This window comes from Bemisia tabaci, chromosome 1, assembly GCF_918797505.1.
Source record: "Bemisia tabaci chromosome 1, PGI_BMITA_v3".
Taxonomy (NCBI): domain Eukaryota; kingdom Metazoa; phylum Arthropoda; class Insecta; order Hemiptera; family Aleyrodidae; genus Bemisia; species Bemisia tabaci.
The window spans coordinates 20670145-20688760 of NC_092793.1; the positions used below are offsets into that span (position 1 = coordinate 20670145).

The 18616-nt window shown below is 42.4% G+C and overlaps 1 protein-coding gene across 2 annotated transcripts in view; it reads left to right on the forward strand.

The window, feature by feature from the left end:
- Window positions 1–18616, forward strand: part of LOC109039826 (dipeptidase 1) — a 173990-nt gene that overhangs the window by 149687 nt on the left and 5687 nt on the right. For both annotated transcript variants that reach the window (XM_072297701.1, XM_019055495.2), the window contains 5 exons: window positions 1889–1967; window positions 3659–3835; window positions 4385–4469; window positions 7309–7384; window positions 8838–8976. In XM_072297701.1, coding sequence (XP_072153802.1) covers window positions 1889–1967; window positions 3659–3835; window positions 4385–4469; window positions 7309–7384; window positions 8838–8976 — 556 coding nt within the window. The remainder of the gene's footprint in view (window positions 1–1888; window positions 1968–3658; window positions 3836–4384; window positions 4470–7308; window positions 7385–8837; window positions 8977–18616) is intronic.

Below are 18616 nucleotides of genomic sequence, written 5' to 3' on the forward strand. Positions count from 1 at the left end.
TTTCCGTCCTATGTGTTAAAACCCTAACAACTCATGGGTGCGTTAACTACCCTCTGAAGCTCTCACTCGGCCCGCTGAAAAAAGGTCCGGCTCCGGATGCAGCTTTATAGGCAAACCGTCCGTTCCAGGCTCAGAGGCCTAAAGTTCAGGGACAGCCTTTGAACCCCAAGCAGGCAAAGCTACATAGGTTGTCCCAAAAGTACTGCACGTTTTTTTCTTATTGACGAACGGTAGTAGATATCAAAATGCAGTTTGTGTAGTCTTAAAGACCGGCCAATTACCGATAAAACAAGACAAATCCGAGCTCTCTAAGTCAAAAAATGACCAAGTTACAGCGTTTTGAAAATGACTTGTAGAGGGGACCCCTACGGGATTTTCAGCTTCTTTTCTGGAAAAAAAAACAAAGAATTAAGGATTCAAGTGGTTTTATTAAATCAATTTTGCAGAATCTTACCAAGATTACTAGCATTTACTCTTCTTCACTGGATGACTGGACACTAGTTTCTTCTCAAAATACCCTCCATCACTTGCCACACAGCGCCGCAACCGTTCTTCCCAATTCTTCAAAGATGGTTTTTTCGAATTCTTCTTGCCTAATGTTCTTTAAGAAAGTTTCAACAGCTCTTTTCATCTCGTTGATGGAGTTAAACTTCCTGCCTCTTAAGCCCTTTTTCAACGTAGGGAATAACCAAAAATCGCAGGGTGCAAGGTCCGGGCTGATATCATGTTACCAACTTCATTCGATCGCGACGATTTCTCTGTAGAATTTTTGATCAATCAAATCTTTGTTTTTTCCAGAAAAGAAGCTAAAAATCCTGAAGGGGTCACCTCTACAAGTCATTTTCAAAACACTGTAACTTGGTCATTTTTTGACTTAGAGAGCTCAGATTTGTCTTGTTTTATTGGTAATTGCTTGGTCTTTAAGACTACACAAACCGCATTTTGATATCTGCTACCGTTTGTCCAAAAAAAAAAAACAATCAACTCTTTGTTTTTTTTCCAGAAAAGAAGCTGAAAATCCCGTAGGGGTCCCCTCTACAAGTCATTTTCAAAACGCTGTAACTTGGTCATTTTTTGACTTAGAGAGCTCGGATTTGTCTTGTTTTATCGGTAATTGGCCGGTCTTTAAGACTACACAAACCGCATTTTGATATCTACTACCGTTCGTCAATAAGAAAAAAACGTGCAGTACTTTTGGGACAACCTATGTAGTTGAAAGATCGTAATTACTTTGTTCATCTTCCTCTTTCTGTTACTCTGCTACACTCAAAAAAAGGTATGACTCTGAGATCCATAAAAAATGGCTCGGAGATCCATAATTTCTGACCAAAGTGACTTACCGTCTACAGTATGGCTTTCTGAGCCATACTTTATTGGTCGTGAACCTATAAGCATGGCTCCACGAACTATATTTTATGGCTCCATGATCCATAACTCGGCCGGTAAGTCACTCTTCCCATACTTGTTTTTTGAGTGTATGTTTTTTCAGTGCGATTGTTATTTGGTGAGGTCCCCGAAAAAACGGTTAGTTACGAAGTCAACCGATAAGTAACGTGACATTTCGTCAGAGGTACGATGAAGTCTTTGGTTTCTTTAACATTCCTGAGACTCATAAAAGTCTCTCGATGTTGAGGTCGTCCCAGGCGATATGCAAAAAGAGGAGGATTAACCCATATTAAAGGGTGGCATATCCTGGGACTTGGAGGTAGTTTATGAACGCTTTCAAAGAAACCTAGGAGCTCATTCACGACGCAAGCTTTTTGCTCATTAATTTTTGGTCACATACTCCTAAATCTTTGCGCGTAGACTAATCGCTTGAAAAACGCAATTCTACCCCACACACAGCTCCGGATTTTACGAACTTATGAACGAGTGCATCTTTTTTCAGGGCGGTGTGCTGTTCGCGTGGAGAGAATCCTCTTTCATCTCATATTGATGAAAATCAAGGACTTTCTAATTTTGGAAACGTGAGTATTAGATACAATTTAGATAGTATACGTGGATGTTTTATTTGTCAGACAAAGTCTCAAAGACTTAAAGTCAGTCATTAAATTGCTTTATTTAAGATATTATCTTACTCTATAAGTTTACAGAAAGCGAAAAAGACCTTATACGCCATGCCGAACCTTCATGAAACATTTTTACATACATACTCAGGCTCATATATTCCGGCATGAACATCCGACTTTTACAGTTTAGTTTTGCTATTAACTTTTTGAAGATTTTAAAGCGTAAAGCCTTATACTTCTCGGCTGCATTACGTTTCCGCGATTTTGAACCAAAAATGTTTCCGAGTAAGCATAGCAAATATTTGTATCTGATTCGCAAATAAGTATCAATAATGCTTCGACAAAGTGCACAATTTGGAAACGCTGCAATATAATTTCAATACTCCGAACGGAAGATTTTGATTGATACACAATTTTGTAATTTTATTAAAATTGTGAAAAGAAAAAGAGACGATTTTCCTTGCAAACGTATTTTATGAAAACTCCCTCTCGCGCATATAAATTTTCAGCTGTTATGTAGGCTCGTGATCCACCGGGACTGACATGTACCTTAAACGAGAAGATGTAAAAACCAATAAAATTATTACACGTGGTCCTAGCTCATTACAAAATGTTTAACCCTTTATTGCACAGCGTTGCATGAAAACAACAAATGGTTTTCAGCTTTATTTCTATGCTGAAGTATTAAATTGAATCAAAGCAAGAAATAATTTTTGAGGAGCATTATAAGTCTAATATTCTAACTTAAGAAAAAAAAAACTACAAAAGCGATTCCAACTGACTCTGTTGTCGAAAAATTACTGAACAATGTAGATTTTCTCTCAAAAATCAACGATTAGCTCATGCAACAAAGGGTTAAGTAATTGAACAATGAACCAGAAAATATAACTTAGAATGCGTCTTCATATGGAATGATGTACACATTATATATTTATAAAATACACGCTAATAATACCCTCAATGGAGATGCTGCATGTGTGAGGAATTTGCAATTTGACTGTTGATTTCTTTTGTAAAAGTTCGCGAGAAACACGATGGTGCCTCTGGTTTTCACTGAAATCAACTCCCAAGCTCAAAAAAGCTCTCAAGTTGAGGCCAAAATGGAGGGGATATCCCACGCTATCCTGTGAGCCTACCTCTACATCAAGACAAACTCTCCATGCAAAGATAGGGAGCAGAATACATTGACAGGGCTGCCACTCTATTTGGGGACTCCAAAACTGAAAACACGGCAACCCCGCTAATATATTTGCTCCCTATCTTTGCATGGAGAGTTTGTCTTGATGTAGAGGTGGACTCTCAGGATAGCGTGGGATATCCCCTCCATTTTGGCCTCAACTTAAGAGCTTTTTTTGAGCTTGCGAGTTGATTTCAGAGAAAGCCAGTGGCACCATCGTGTTTCTCGCGAAGTTTTACATAAGAATCACCAGTCAAATCGCAAATTCCTCACACATGCAACATCTCCATACGCGATAGTGTTGCCAAGTAGATCAATTTAAGAGAACGTAAACGGCAAGAAAAATTGAACATAGTAATCGCGAACCTTTTGCGGAAATGTTCATTGGTAGGGGTGCAGAAGCTTAACGCATTGTGTTTCTATCGAAATCTCAAAATCTCACTGAACTCATTCTGACTGTTTATTTCCGCAGCTTGTAGTCCGTGAACTGAATCGGTTGGGAATGATCGTGGACCTGAGTCACACGAGCGTGAAAACGATGGAAGATGCGTTGAATGTAACGGTTGCTCCTGTCATTTTTTCTCACTCGTCCGCCTTCACCCTTTGTAATTCATCGCGCAATGTTCCTGATCATGTGCTCAAACTTGTGGTGAGTGTCCACATTCTCTTTTGTGAATTTTGCATTTTCAGCGGCCATTCATCTATGACGTCAGATTTTTTTCCCTCAATTTATGACCCCCTTCCTTCTTATACATACATAAATGTCATTGTTACAGCGGTCGTTGGCGCTCTGCACGTTACCAAAAGCTCGTTAGGTTCGGTAGGTAGCTAAAAGCCAGCGGTCTGTTGGAGCACATCAATAAAATGTTTCGGTGAAAAAAGTTTGATTGAAACCTCCCGAGACAAAAATCCGAAAGAAATCGATGCCGAACTGTGGCAATGCAATTACTTTATTTATTATTATAAAGCACAAGTGCGTCGATTTGAGGAACAGTGTTAAGACAGTTCAAAGTTATACTGGATTTGTTTCTGCATGCTGGCTTCTCGATATGGTCTTATTCTGTAATTTTATCATCATTTTTTGGGTTATTTTATAAATATTTAATTTTCAAACAGTTGAGCATAATGTGACGGTTTTCATTGTTTTAAGCTCCTGCGGTCACATGAAAGATACTTACATGCACATAATTTGTTTCAGGCCTTAAATGGAGGGATCGTTATGGTGAGCTTCTATTCTTATTTTATCACATGCAGCAGTGTGGCAACAATGGATGACGTTATCGGTGAGTACCGCTTTATACTCATTTTTTTGAGGGAGGGAGAGGAGACCTTTCTTATACCTCAATTCTTTTTTTGCTAAGGTTTGTCTCCTCGATCAAGAACAGCTTCACGAACATTTTCAGAACACGAGATTTGTGGGTTGTAATTTACAGATATACATAGGTTGTCCCAAAAGTACTGCACGTTTTTTTCTTATTGACGAACGGTAGTAGATATCAAAATGCGGTTTGTGTAGTCTTAAAGACCGGCCAATTACCGATAAAACAAGACAAATCCGAGCTCTCTAAGTCAAAAAATGACCAAGTTACAGCGTTTTGAAAATGACTTGTAGAGGGGACCCCTACGGGATTTTCAGCTTCTTTTCTGGAAAAAAAAACAAAGAATTAAGGATTCAAGTGGTTTTATTAAATCAATTTTGCAGAATCTTACCAAGATTACTAGCATTTACTCTTCTTCACTGGATGACTGGACACTAGTTTCTTCTCAAAATACCCTCCATCACTTGCCACACAGCGCCGCAACCGTTCTTCCCAATTCTTCAAAGATGGTTTTTTCGAATTCTTCTTGCCTAATGTTCTTTAAGAAAGTTTCAACAGCTCTTTTCATCTCGTTGATGGAGTTAAACTTCCTGCCTCTTAAGCCCTTTTTCAACGTAGGGAATAACCAAAAATCGCAGGGTGCAAGGTCCGGGCTGATATCATGTTACCAACTTCATTCGATCGCGACGATTTCTCTGTAGAATTTTTGATCAATCAAATCTTTGTTTTTTCCAGAAAAGAAGCTAAAAATCCTGAAGGGGTCACCTCTACAAGTCATTTTCAAAACACTGTAACTTGGTCATTTTTTGACTTAGAGAGCTCAGATTTGTCTTGTTTTATTGGTAATTGCTTGGTCTTTAAGACTACACAAACCGCATTTTGATATCTGCTACCGTTTGTCCAAAAAAAAAAAACAATCAACTCTTTGTTTTTTTTCCAGAAAAGAAGCTGAAAATCCCGTAGGGGTCCCCTCTACAAGTCATTTTCAAAACGCTGTAACTTGGTCATTTTTTGACTTAGAGAGCTCGGATTTGTCTTGTTTTATCGGTAATTGGCCGGTCTTTAAGACTACACAAACCGCATTTTGATATCTACTACCGTTCGTCAATAAGAAAAAAACGTGCAGTACTTTTGGGACAACCTATGTATTAGTCATGGGAAGATCACTGAAAAAAAAGTATGGTAAAAGCTACTATAAGTCTACTTGATTTTTTGCACAGTGATACTTGTCAGTGAAAATGACCAGAATTATAGTAATATTCACCAGAATTCAGGTGATTCTTACCACAATATGGTAAATTCTACCACACAATCTGGTGTTAATTACCATACTCAGATCACTGTGTCAGAGTATGGTAAAATCTACTTCACTTATTTTCAGTGATAATTACTGCTGAGGTGAAGCTAGAAATTCAATCTTAACTGTTCTCCAATTTTGAGTTTTTTTGCAAGGAAATAAATACAGGAAGATGGATAAGAAAATAAACAAAATAATTACTGTTTATTTAAAAGTGACAGAGGTGTAAAATAGTGCTGAGTTCGCACCATTCTGCATGGAAATCAAGGCCAAAAAATTCCTAAATTCCGCGAAATTTAGCGGCGACACGAGGCATGACGTCAGAGATCGATCCTCGCGGCATTGACCGCTCCCTAACGGAAAAGCACACATTCCCAACTGTGCGTATAGACAAGAAAAAAACTCTAAAAACATGGCCCATAATTTTAGTATTTTTAGGTGCTTGTCATACAAACAAATACGGATGAATTTCTGAGAATCCAAGTAGTTTGCGAGAATTGATCATATCTTGTTCACAGCAATTTTGATTTAATTGGGAAAAAGTGCAACCGATAAATATGAAAACGCTATGTTAAAATTGAACTAATACCCCACTTAAATTCTTACAATACGTAATCATCTATGGAAAGAATACTTAAATATATTTGGATCAAATTGCAAATTCACACCCTCTACTAGCACAAAATAAACTGAAATGACATGAAGCTGTTATTAAAGAAGACATCCTCTCACCTCCTTCTGAATAAATCAAAACTGGCCTGACCCCCTCCGCCCTTTCCTTCCCAAACTTTATAGACAATTACGGAGGGAGCCCAAAAAATAGCTGCGAAAAAGTTTGTAAGAAAATATTATCTTACCCTATTAATGGAAGGAGCTGATACCCCCCTAAAAAGGAGCTAAGCGCGAGACTCGGATCACTAGGCGATCCGAGGGCGTAGCCCCCCAGTTTATTTAAAAGGTGGCAGCTTACCTGGACTGAGCTTGACCTCCCCTCCTTCCTCTCGTAAGACCCCATGAGGAAAGTAGAGACCCCCTCCCCTTAAAGTAGTTTACGGAATACTTGAACGGCTCTCAGAGATGTTTTTCCTGCCAGATATTCAAACTTTGATTTTTCGACAATGTCGATAAAATTACTCTGCTACAATATATGCCTTTGAGTGAGGAGGCATTTTCTTTACTGCAGGCGGTCGTAGTAATAAAAATATTTTCAAGAAACATTACGTGAAAATTCCATTTTTTTCAACAAAGTCAACAGTGGAAAAAGTGACAAATTACGCCGATGGACGACGTGGATGGCGTCCCTGAAGCAATAAATGGACGTATTTAAGTGAAAAGGGACTATCTTCATTCTGACATGAACCTTGAGATCCTCCTGAATGCATGCATGGCAGGGCTCATGTTACAATGGACATAGCTCTCTTTGATTTAAATGCGTCCAAATGTCCCTCGTTATTAGTTTTCGTTTGAATATGAATAATAGCCAGAGTTCGTTGGTTTTGTTGACAGCTCACATAAACCACATCCGAAAAGTTGCTGGCGAGGATCATGTGGGGCTTGGAGCAGGTTACGACGGCATCAACTAGTAAGTGTCCTTTGACGTCGTATTGTGATGATGGTGCACATCTTTCCATTTCAATTATCATGGGCAAAATTAACGGAGCTGTAATTTGAAATTCAAGTAGTTGGCTCCTGAATCTGAAAGTTTAAAAACTAGTTTGTTGAAACTAGCGTGCATTTCGCAATAAGGAACTACAATTTCTGGATCATACGTATAAACACCTAACTGCGTAGAGAATCTAATGGCACATATCGACGGTGAAACTCCAAACCACATATCTCGTTTGCGATGTTAAAAAATTTCCGCTCCTGTTTTAGTATTTTAAAGGAGAACAAGTCAATATCACTCCTTGAAATTTTCTCAGAATTTGCTTCGCATGGAAATGGAAAATCACGGAAGTTCTTAAGAATTAACGTTGAGTAGTTCTCAATTTAAAAAAATCAAGTGTAACTGGAAGTCTGATACTGATATTGATACTGAAACGTTACTGACTGTTACTTTTGCATTACTGACTGTACGACTGTTACTGATCTGACTCACGAACTCTGATATGCTTGAATTAACGCATCAAAAAACGTTAGGTATCCGAGAAAGGAGTTAATTTTAGTAATTTTCGTTGCGCAAATCTTTCCTAAGTAAAATTTCAATCCGGAAACTTATATCAGAATGCTTTAATTTGCACCTTGTCTAATGGTCTATTTGCCTACTGAGTCGGTGCGTTGAATTTGCCATCAAGTTCGAGTGGTACATACTTTGCCACGCTCTAGTGCTCGAATAATTGCTTTGAGCTTATAAGCTCGCCTTCAATTTACTATGCCATGCTCAGGTGGTCGAATAGTGGCATAGTTGCGCATATCTACGCTGAGTATAGGTCGCGACCATTTTTATTGTTGTTCCCTGAAGAAATATCTAGAAAATTCCTTCATTTTCATCATATTTTATTCTTCTGAATGTATATCGTGGGTATTTTCATACAAAAATTAAGCCGCTTTCACAGCGCAGCCTCGCGCTCTGCGACGCCCAATCACTATTGCCCCCTATCCTCTCCAGAGATCATCAGGCAATTGGCACCATCTGAACTCAAAACGTTCATCATCCTTGCAATACTTGATGCATCACTTAAAAATTATTTTGAAATAAAAGTTTTGAAGGTTTTGCCATGAGCCTAAATTTATTTGTTGGTTTTTTTTTTTTTTTTTTAAGCGAAAAAATAGAATATAAAGGAGGAAAATATCTAGGTTTAGGATTAAATTGAAGAAATGAACCCATGTAAATATTGTTTTCAGTTTTTAATTCTTTCAATAAAGCACGCGGGGAAGAGACTACAGTTCATATGGCTTGCAAAATTTTTTGGTACAGGTAACCGAAGTTCTCAGTTATAACCGTTCTCAGAGAGGATCGGGGATCAACTATTATTTCTTTTAATTGTTAATCGACTCTTATTGTGAAAAATTAAGACTACTTTGAATTGTTTCAGCACTGCTGCTGGACTGGAAGACGTGTCTCACTATCCGGATCTGTTGGCCAAACTGATGCAGGACGAATCCTGGGGCGAACCCCAAATAAAGAAACTCGCTGGGCTCAACTTTTTACGAGTATTCGCAAAAGTCGAGAAGGTCAGTCATCCGAGCGCTTTACCGTATTTTAGCTCTCTATATTATCTTAAAATCGCGGCTCGATTGGACGCGGTAATGCGCAAGAGGGTTAATTACATATTTGAAGATTTCAGAATGAACCTACTTGTCTGAAAAACCGATCGAATTTTAGGATTGGAGTTTGAGATCGGGTCCAGGGCAAAGTTTTCGCCCAAGATGATTCTTGAAGTTGTAATGCAGAAAAACTGTAATGCTGCTCCAAGAAGAAGAAAGGAGTTTATTTGCAGGAGAGTTAAAAACCCTAACCGCTCAACTTCTTTTTTTAATGGAGCCTTGAATGGTGTATGCGAGTACTCTTTGTCATTGATGTTCCGAATTTTCCAATTTAGTATGCGTCACCAGCTAACATACATTAGCAGTCCTAAATGATTCCACATGTGCGCACATGTGGAATCATTCAGTTTTCCTCATCAGTCATCAGTTTTCCACGTGTGCAAAACTCTTAAATTTTGGTTTAGATGCCTTCAATTGAATATATGTAGATCCCTCTATTATTGAGGGATTTTGCAGCCTTATCAAAATAAAATGGATGAAACAGGAAGGAACCAACCGAATTACAGTGTTGTAAAAATCATGTATCTGCATCTTAATCTATCTCAAATGACTAGAATAACAAATAACTTTTGTTTTTCTAACATTCATTTTTGTAATTTTCAAGGAAAATGGTAATTTCAATGCTATTAAACATATACAGGGTGATCCAAAAGTCCCTTCCACCCCCTCTAACTTTTTACCTAATTGAGGTTTTTTTTTTTTTTTTTTTTTTTTTTTTTTTTTTTTTTTTTGTTTAAACGGAAGTGAAAATCTGCTTTCTCCCGCACTAGATAGAGGGGGAACCAGATCCGTGGATCCAGCCCCCCAGATCCGGCGGGCCCCGAGGGGGAGGTTCCATCCCCGCCCCCGAGTACCAGATGCCAGTCGCGGCCCAGACCGAGTGGAACGTCCCGGGCATCGCTGCCCGAGACCTCGACCTGGGAGGGTGACTGGGTATGTGGGTTTGGCCCATGACGGTGGGCCCGCCAAACACTAACGACACTCCCCTTGAGATGCGTCCGCACTACGCATCCCCTTTTGTCCGAGTTTGCTTCCCACCCGACGGTCAACCTACGGTCATTACCTCGTCAGGCGAGAGGGCCCCCCGCAACAGTGTCCAGCCGAACTCCCAATCCCATAGGAGCACCCCGATGCCTCCGGAGTACCTAACCCCCACCAGCAGATCCAAGCCACCCAGACCTGAACCCGCCGGCAGCTCTGGGAAAGGGAGTCCGTACCCCAGGACGGGTGGAACTGCCCGCCCAGGGGTCCGTCAGCACTGGAACCTCTGAAGCGGAAAGGTCACCTCCCGAGATGTGTGGGGGATTCCAGGTGGCTCCCGGCCAGGACTCCGAAGAGTCCTGTGTTACGCCGGCGCTCCAAGTCCTACCCACTACACCCATGGGACCCAGACTTCGCAGCGCCCCTCCTACAAGTAGTGAGGGGCGCGGCCGGCCGACCCCATCCGAAGCACTAGTCAAAATGACTTGCTCCTCCGGTCCGGCCCGCTTTCAGCCCCCGCCGACCACCAGGGCCGGATTCGCGGACTCAAGGTCCGCATTCCGGGATCCTGGGGGGCGCGGGAATCACGATGCCGGACACGTCAACGATTCCGCTTGATCTGTACGCCGTGGATCAGACAGGATATGGGCTAACAACCGAGGACGCAGGCACAGAGGAGCGGCAACATCAGGGGAAGCCAAAGGAAGGTATCCCCAGTCGCGAACAACAACAACCCGCCGCGCCTGTTGAGGGCCACGAAAGGGGAGGAAGGGGTCGGGGTTCACTAGCGAACAACCCCCGACCAACTCGGGTGCGCGGGTGCGTCAGACCCGAATCCAAGGGAGGATCCCTGCGCCGCGAAGGCCCCGCTGTTAACAAAAACCGAAACCGAAAAAATAAACACGCCGAAATAAAGACTGCACTAAAAAATCAAGAAAAAATTAGCCAGCGGGACCCAGAAAAAACGTCCAACAAAATCGCCTACTTTTTAACGTCCCGGAGCGGCACCGGCCAAGGCCGATGCCGCCCCGAGACGGAGGCAACGGCAACACGGGCGGCGGAAGAACGGAGATGGCTGAAAAAGAACGCTAAATGTAAGTACGGACCGAAGCGCCGCGCGGGCAGGCAAAAAAGAGTACACCAAATATTTCAGACCTGACAATAAAAATTCACCGCTAAGACTTGGATGCAACGACGAGGCTTATCTGATGACGCGGGCTCTTATCGCCCGAGCACGCGAGACGCGATAAAACACAGCGCAGCACTAAATCATCGGACAAATCAAATCAATGGCGGAATACCGCCCCAGAGGCCCCCTAGCCAGAGAGGGCACACGCAGGCAAAAGATGAGATGAAAGCTTCACTGGGCCTGAATTTTACGTGTTGCCACCACGGTGTAAGTATGAATGAAATGAAGCCCACATGCACCCCTCCCCAGCGCAGAGACCCCCAGCAAGACAGCACCCCGCCACCGAAAAAGGTCAAATTCCAACCGACACCCACACCCGGGGAAATGCGGGCGACGGCCAGAACGACAAAAATTCACTAAATAAAAAGTCTCACATGCTCGGACGAATTAATTTCAAATACAAATCATTAAAAAATGCAATATTAAAATTGACAAATCCTTTCCTACTAAAAACAAAGACCAAAAAATAAAAATCCTGCACTAAAACTACGTGGCAAGCCACGCAAAATGGCCGACGGGCCAGCTCAAAATTTAAAGACCAAAAATAAGACGGAAAGGTACAACCTGACGTTGAATCCAAGTAAAAAAAGGAGTGACGTCAGCGCGGTGAACGGAGATGGCTGCCTTTTATGTAGCTCCGGTTAATTTGGTTGAAAATTTGTGTTTTTTTAGTGAAATCTTTGTTAAAAGTGGCCGAAGTGTTCGTGACGGGCAGGTCTACGTTTTTTTACTTGGATTCAGCGCCAGGTTGTACCTTTCCGTTATATTTTGGTCTTTAAATTTTGAGTTGGCCCGTCGGCCATTTTGCGTGGCTTGCCACGTATGGGGTCTGGGAAGAGATCGCGGAGGTGTTGGGTTTTTTTGACTCCAGATTATGACTTGCTTTTATGGACCAACCATGGAAGGGAGCAAAAACCTTGCGGACAACACCTTGGGGGAGGAGGGCTCGGTATCTTCGCGGTCTTGGACCTGTCGGCCTTTTTGCGTGGCTTGCCACGTAGTTTTTGTGCAGGAATTTTATTTTTTTGGTTTTTGTTTTTAAGTAGGAAAGGGTTTTGTCAATTTTTTAATATTGTATTTTTTAATGATTTGTACTTGAATTAATTCGTCCGAGCATGTGAGACTTTTTATTTAGTGAATTTTTGTCGTTCTGGCCGTCGCCCGCATTTCCCCGGGTATGGGTGTCGGTTGGAATTTGACCTTTTTCGGTGGCGGGGTGCTGTCTTGGTCGTTGGGGGTCTTCTGGGTGATGGGGAGGGGTGCATGTGGGCTTCATTTCATTCATACTACACCGTGGTGGCAACACGTAAAATTCAGGCCCAGTGAAGCTTTCATCTCTTTTTTTGCCTGCGTGTGCCCTCTCTGGCTAGGGGGCCTCTGGGGCGGTATTCCGCCATTGATTTGATTTGTCCGATGATTTAGTGCTGCGCTGTGTTTTATCGCGTCTCGCGTGCTCGGGCGATAAGAGCCCGCGTCATCAGATAAGCCTCGTCGTTGCATCCAAGTCTTAGCGGTGAATTTTATTGTCAGGTCTGAAATATTTGGTGTACTTTATTTTGCCTGCCCGCGCGGCGCTTCGGTCCGAGACGTTTCTTTTCAGCCATCTCCGTTCTTCCGCCGCCCGTGTTGCCGTTGCCTCCGTCTCGGGGCGGCATCGGCCTTGGCCGGTGCCGCTTCGGGACGTTAAAGAAATGGGTCGCAATCAATTATGGGCATTTTATTTTAGGTCGCATCGTGGACAGTTTTTTGGGTCCCGCTGTCTAGTTTTTTCTTGATTTTTTAGTGCAGTTTTTATTTCGGCGTGTTTATTTTTTCGGTTTCGGTTTTTGCTAACAGCGGGGCCTTCGCGGCGCAGGGATCCTCCCTTGGATTCGGGTCTGACGCACCCGCGCACCCGAGTTGGTCGGGGGTTGTTCGCTAGTGAACCCCGACCCCTTCCTCCCCCTTCGTGGCCCTCAACAGTTGCGGCGGGTTGTTGTTGTTCGCGATCGGGGATACCTTCCTTTGGCTTCCCCTGATGTTGCCGCTCCTCTGTGCCTGCGTCCTCGGTTGTTAGCCCATATCCTGTCGCTGTGGCAACACAGTGGCAGATCAAGCGGGATCGTTGACGTGTCCGGCATCGTGATTCCCGCGCCCCCCAGGATCCCGGAATGCGGACCTTGAGTCCGCGGATCCGGCCCTGGTGGTCGGCGGGGGCTGAAAGCGGGCCGGACCGGAGGAGCAAGTCATTTTGACTAGTGCTTCGGATGGGGTCGGCCGGCCGCGCCCCTCACTACTTGTAGGGAGGGGCGCTGCGAAGTCTGGGTCCCATGGGTGTAGTGGGTAGGACTTGGAGCGCCGGCGTAACACAGGACTCTTCGGAGTCCTGGCCGGGGGCCACCTGGAATCCCCCACACATCCTCGGGAGGTAACCTTTCCGCTTCAGAGGCTCCAGTGCTGACGGACCCCTCGGGGTACGGACTCCCTTTCCTCAGAGCTGCCGGCGGGTTCAGGTCTGGGTGGCTTGGATCTGCTGGTGGGGGTTAGGTACTCCGGAGGCATCGGGGTGCTCCTATGGGACTGGGAGTTCGGCTGGACACTGTTGCGGGGGGCCCTCTCGCCTGACGAGGTAATGACCGTAGGTTGACCGTCGGGTGGGAAGCAAACTCGGACAAAAGGGGATGCGTAGTGCGGACGCATCTCAAGGGGAGTGTCGTTAGTGTTTGGCGGGCCCACCGTCATGGGCCAAACCCACATACCCAGTCACCCTCCCAGGTCGAGGTCTCGGGCAGCAATGCCCGGGACGTTACACTCGGTCTGGGCCGCGATTGGCATCTGGTACTCGGGGGCGGGGATGGAACCTCCCCCTCGGGGCCCGCCGGATCTGGGGGCGCTGGATCCACGGATCTGGTTCCCCCTCAATCCAGTGCGGGAGAAAGCAGATTTTCACTTCCGTTTAAACAAAAAAAAAAAAAAAAGTAAAAAAACGTAGATCTGCCCGACACGAACACTTCGGCCACTTTTAACAAAGATTTCACTAAAAAATCACGAATTTTCAACCAATTTAACCGGAGCTACATAAAAGGCAGCCATCTCCGTTCACCGCGCTGACGTCACTCCACCTAATTGAGGTAAAGATTTGAAACTTGGGGGATATTCCTAGGTCAAAGGGAGCTACTTTTTGGCCCCCCTAAAATTTTCAGGGGGGCCCCCCTTGGGGGGGCAACGGCCCCCAACTTTTAATTTTCAAATAGGAAGACCCCCTTTGTGATAGCTCATTCGAAAGAGCATAAAAAAAAAATAAAACTTTTCGCGCAAACCCGAAGTCAATATCTCAAACCGTTTCAAAATGGCGGCCGGTTAAAGTTCAAAATGGCCGAAAATTCACACCGGTTATTTGTCGATGGATTTGCGCGAAAATCGGAAAGTAGGGGTATTTTGACACGAGAAAAACAAATTTGACGTTAGATTTTCAAGAAAACCGAAATTTCCAAAATGGCCGCCGGTTAAAGTTTAGAATGGCCGGAAAGTTGTCACCTCGGTTTTTTGCTGATGGATTTGCCTAAAACTTGGAATTCGAGTATTTTGGCATAAGATAAACAAATATGAACTTAGATTTCTAAAAAAATCAATTGTTGGTCATTTTGAACTTAAACCGGCGGCCATTTTGGAAATTTCGGTTTTTTTGAAAATCTAACGTCAAATTCGTTTTTCTCGTGTCAAAATACCCCTTCATACCGATTTTCGTGCAAATTCATCGACAAATAACCGGTGGGAATTTTCGGTCATTTTGAACTTTAACCGGCCGCCATTTTGAAACGGTTTGAGATATTGACTTCGGGTTTGCGCGAAAAGTTTTCTTTTTTTATGCTCTTTCGAATGAGCTATCACAAAGGGGGTCTTCCCATTTGAAAATTAAAAGTTGGGGGCCGTTGCCCCCCAAGGGAGGCCCCCTGAAAATTTTAGGGGGGCCAAAAAGTAGCTCCCTTTGACCTAGGAATATCCCCCAAGTTTCAAATCTTTACCTCAATTAGGTAAAAAGTTAGAGGGGGTGGAAGGGATTTTGGATCACCCTGTATTTAGTATTTTTAAAGCTAACGAGAAGCTGCACAGTTTTTAAAACACTGTAATTGCGTTGATTCCCTTCTGCAGAATGTGATCCAATGAACATGGATACCGTGCTTTTGTAATCAAAGAGCGAATTGTAAATTGTAATTTTTCCGCGGGGCTAAATCTTTATTTCGTAAGATAAGACGGCCTAAATTGAAGCCATAAGAATAGACAGTGAGTTAAATTCTTTAACAAAGCACGACATTTATCACTAACTGTTAAGGTATTGCCTCTGGCATCACCGAAGGCCCATCGGTATGTAGATTATACCGGGTGTCCATAAAGTAACTGAAAAGTGGGTATAACTTTTGAACAAAAAAAGATAGAAGGCCGCGGTTTGTGGCATTCTTCATCATCCAAAAGGGGAAATTTTTCGATGGGGGGCTTTTCCTGGTGGACCCCCCTGGGGGGGCCCCAGGGGGGGCAACTTCAAAAATTCAAATGGCAACCCCCATTTTTTTAGACATGATTAAAAAGAACTTAAAAAGACAAGAAAAATGGCGCAAATAAAATTAAAATCGGTTATTTCGTTCAAAAGTTACAGCCGGTCAAAGTTTTAAATTGACCACTTTTTTAAAAATCGCCGATGAGCTCCAAATTATCGGAAAAACAAAAACAAACCGGGAATGAAAAGTTTGAAAAGTGCTTTTTAGGAAGAGGAAAAACAACTGACGTTGTCACAAGTCTGGATGGCATTGTTTCAAAATAAAATTTCGGAAAATTCAACATGGCGGCAAATTTGAGGAAACGCCAAAAATGAAAATTCCAGAAACTGTTATCTTTCAAATACCCTCTAGTTTAAGGAAATCAAAGGTATCAACTTTTATTCCTTTATTTGGCCAAGTAAGAGCAAAGAGGTGTGTGAAAAAACGGCCAAAAATGCCTCAAGGCATTTTCGAATTTTGATCACTTGGGGTGATACAGTAGCTTTCAAGACACCCAAAACCGGTCGCCGTTTTGCTTAGAAGCGCCGGGTTGCGACGAACGATTTCAATGAACTTTTTTTTAAAATGTTCCTCGTAAATAGAGCTATCTAATGGCATTTAGGTTTCTGGATTTTATTTACCTTAGGGAGGCACTTAGGTCGTTTATATGGTTCTTTGCAGAGATTTTTCATACACAAAATAGTGTCGCTATTTTTTTTTTCTTTTTTTTCAGGAGGGGGTCTGTAGGTATTTCCCCCGATTTTTTTTAACATTCAAACTAGATCGGAAGATCACCATCGCTTAAAGTATAATGTGAAAATCTTGGTAAATTAGCAACACCACCTTCTCCTGTACAATGAGAGCGTCGCTTTCAATATTTGTACACGTAAGAATAGTGCTTAAAAGAATCCCTTTTTTTAAAAGTTCTTTCTTTTAAATTTTGCCATTTTAAACCCTCCCACAATCCGCCGAGAAAAAAAAATATAATTAGCAACACTATTTTTTGTATGAAAAATCTCTGCAAAGAACCATATAAATGACCTAAGTGCCTCCCTAAGGTAAATAAAATCCAGAAACCTAAATGCCATTAGATAGCTCTATTTAAGAGGAACATTTTAAAAAAAAGTTCATTGAAATCGGTTAAAATGCAGCGGAATTATGCATCTTTAAGAGTTTTCACTTCAAAAAATGGCAACGTCGCACATCGGCAGCCGAAGGTGAAAATACGGCTCGTGTTGTACACCTTACTGCTCTGTGTAATTATTTCAACGTAAATTGAACGTAAGGGACCCCTAGTTCGCGAATGACTCAGTGATAACACGCATTCACATTGCGCAAAAGCGCATGTGACCAACTTTGAGCGGTCATATCTCGGGAACTAAACGTTTCCCCGGGATGATCTTGTGCTCGTTAGAAAGGTGAGAATCTGAACTTTCATTTAGACTGGTTTTTGTTTAGATTCCGTCGATTCCACGATCGTGGCAAAATAAAAACTAAATTTTTGTGTCTATCAAAAACTGCTAAAACCGCGTGAGTGCCACTTAAAGCCAAGTAAACCCCAAGAAACTATACATCACTAGAAAGCTCTATTTAAGAGAAACATTTTAAAAAAAAGTTCATTGAAATCGGTTGAGATGCGGCGGAGATATGAATTTTTAAAGGTTTCCACTTTAAAAAATGGCAACGTCGCAACCCGGCGCTTCTAAGCAAAACGTTGACCGGTTTTGGGTGTCTTGAAAGCTACTGTATCACCCCAAGTGATCAAAATTCGAAAATGCCTTGAGGCATTTTTGGCCGTTTTTTCACACACCTCTTTGCTGACTTAAAAGTTGTCAAGCGGGGCGCCTTCAATCGTTGGAGTATGCGACATCACAGGATTAAGTGTGCTGTCGAAAAATGAAGCCGATGTGAAAAAGCGCTCCTCCTTTGGGATGCTTTAGAAATGTTTGAGGTCCTCCTCCTCAAATTTAACGAGAAAAAAGAAGAAAAGTAAAATTTAGCAATTTTTACCCACAAACTTGGCGAGCCAAAAAAACATGATTTATCCTGGTGGGGTAGGGGCGGTGGACATTTTTGACATTTCTATCTCTGAAAATTAAAAATCCAAGAATAATTTTAATTCTCTAACTCCTGGCACTCCAATTTGGCAAGGAGGATATCTACTACGCTTCACCGTGTCACCGATCAGATAGTGCATCGGATGTTACCGAAAAGATTGGTGTCTCAAATCGTAAGGTTGAGACTGTCAATAAGATAATCTCAATTCAGATAATAATCAAGAGCAGAACGGCGTCTTCGGAATTGGAAGCGTAGCAGATATCCTCCTTGCCGAACTGGAGTGCCAGGAGTTAGAGAATTAAAATTATTCTTGGATTTTTAATTTTCAGAGATAGAAATGTCAAAAATGTCAGCCGCCCCTACCCCACCAGGATAAATCATGTTTTTTTGGCTCGCCAAGTTTGTGGGTAAAAATTGCTAAATTTTACTTTTCTTCTTTTTTCTCGTTAAATTTGAGGAGGAGGACCTCAAACATTTCTAAAGCATCCCAAAGGAGGAGCGCTTTTTCACATCGGCTTCATTTTTCGACAGCACACTTAATCCTGTGATGTCGCATACTCCAACGATTGAAGGCGCCCCGCTTGACAACTTTTAAGTCAGCAAATTTGCTCTTACTTGGCCAAATAAAGGAATAAAAGTTGATACCTTTGATTTCCTTAAACTAGAGGGTATTTGAAAGATAACAGTTTCTGGAATTTTCATTTTTGGCGTTTCCTCAAATTTGCCGCCATGTTGAATTTTCCGAAATTTTATTTTGAAACAATGCCATCCAGACTTGTGACAACGTCAGTTGTTTTTCCTCTTC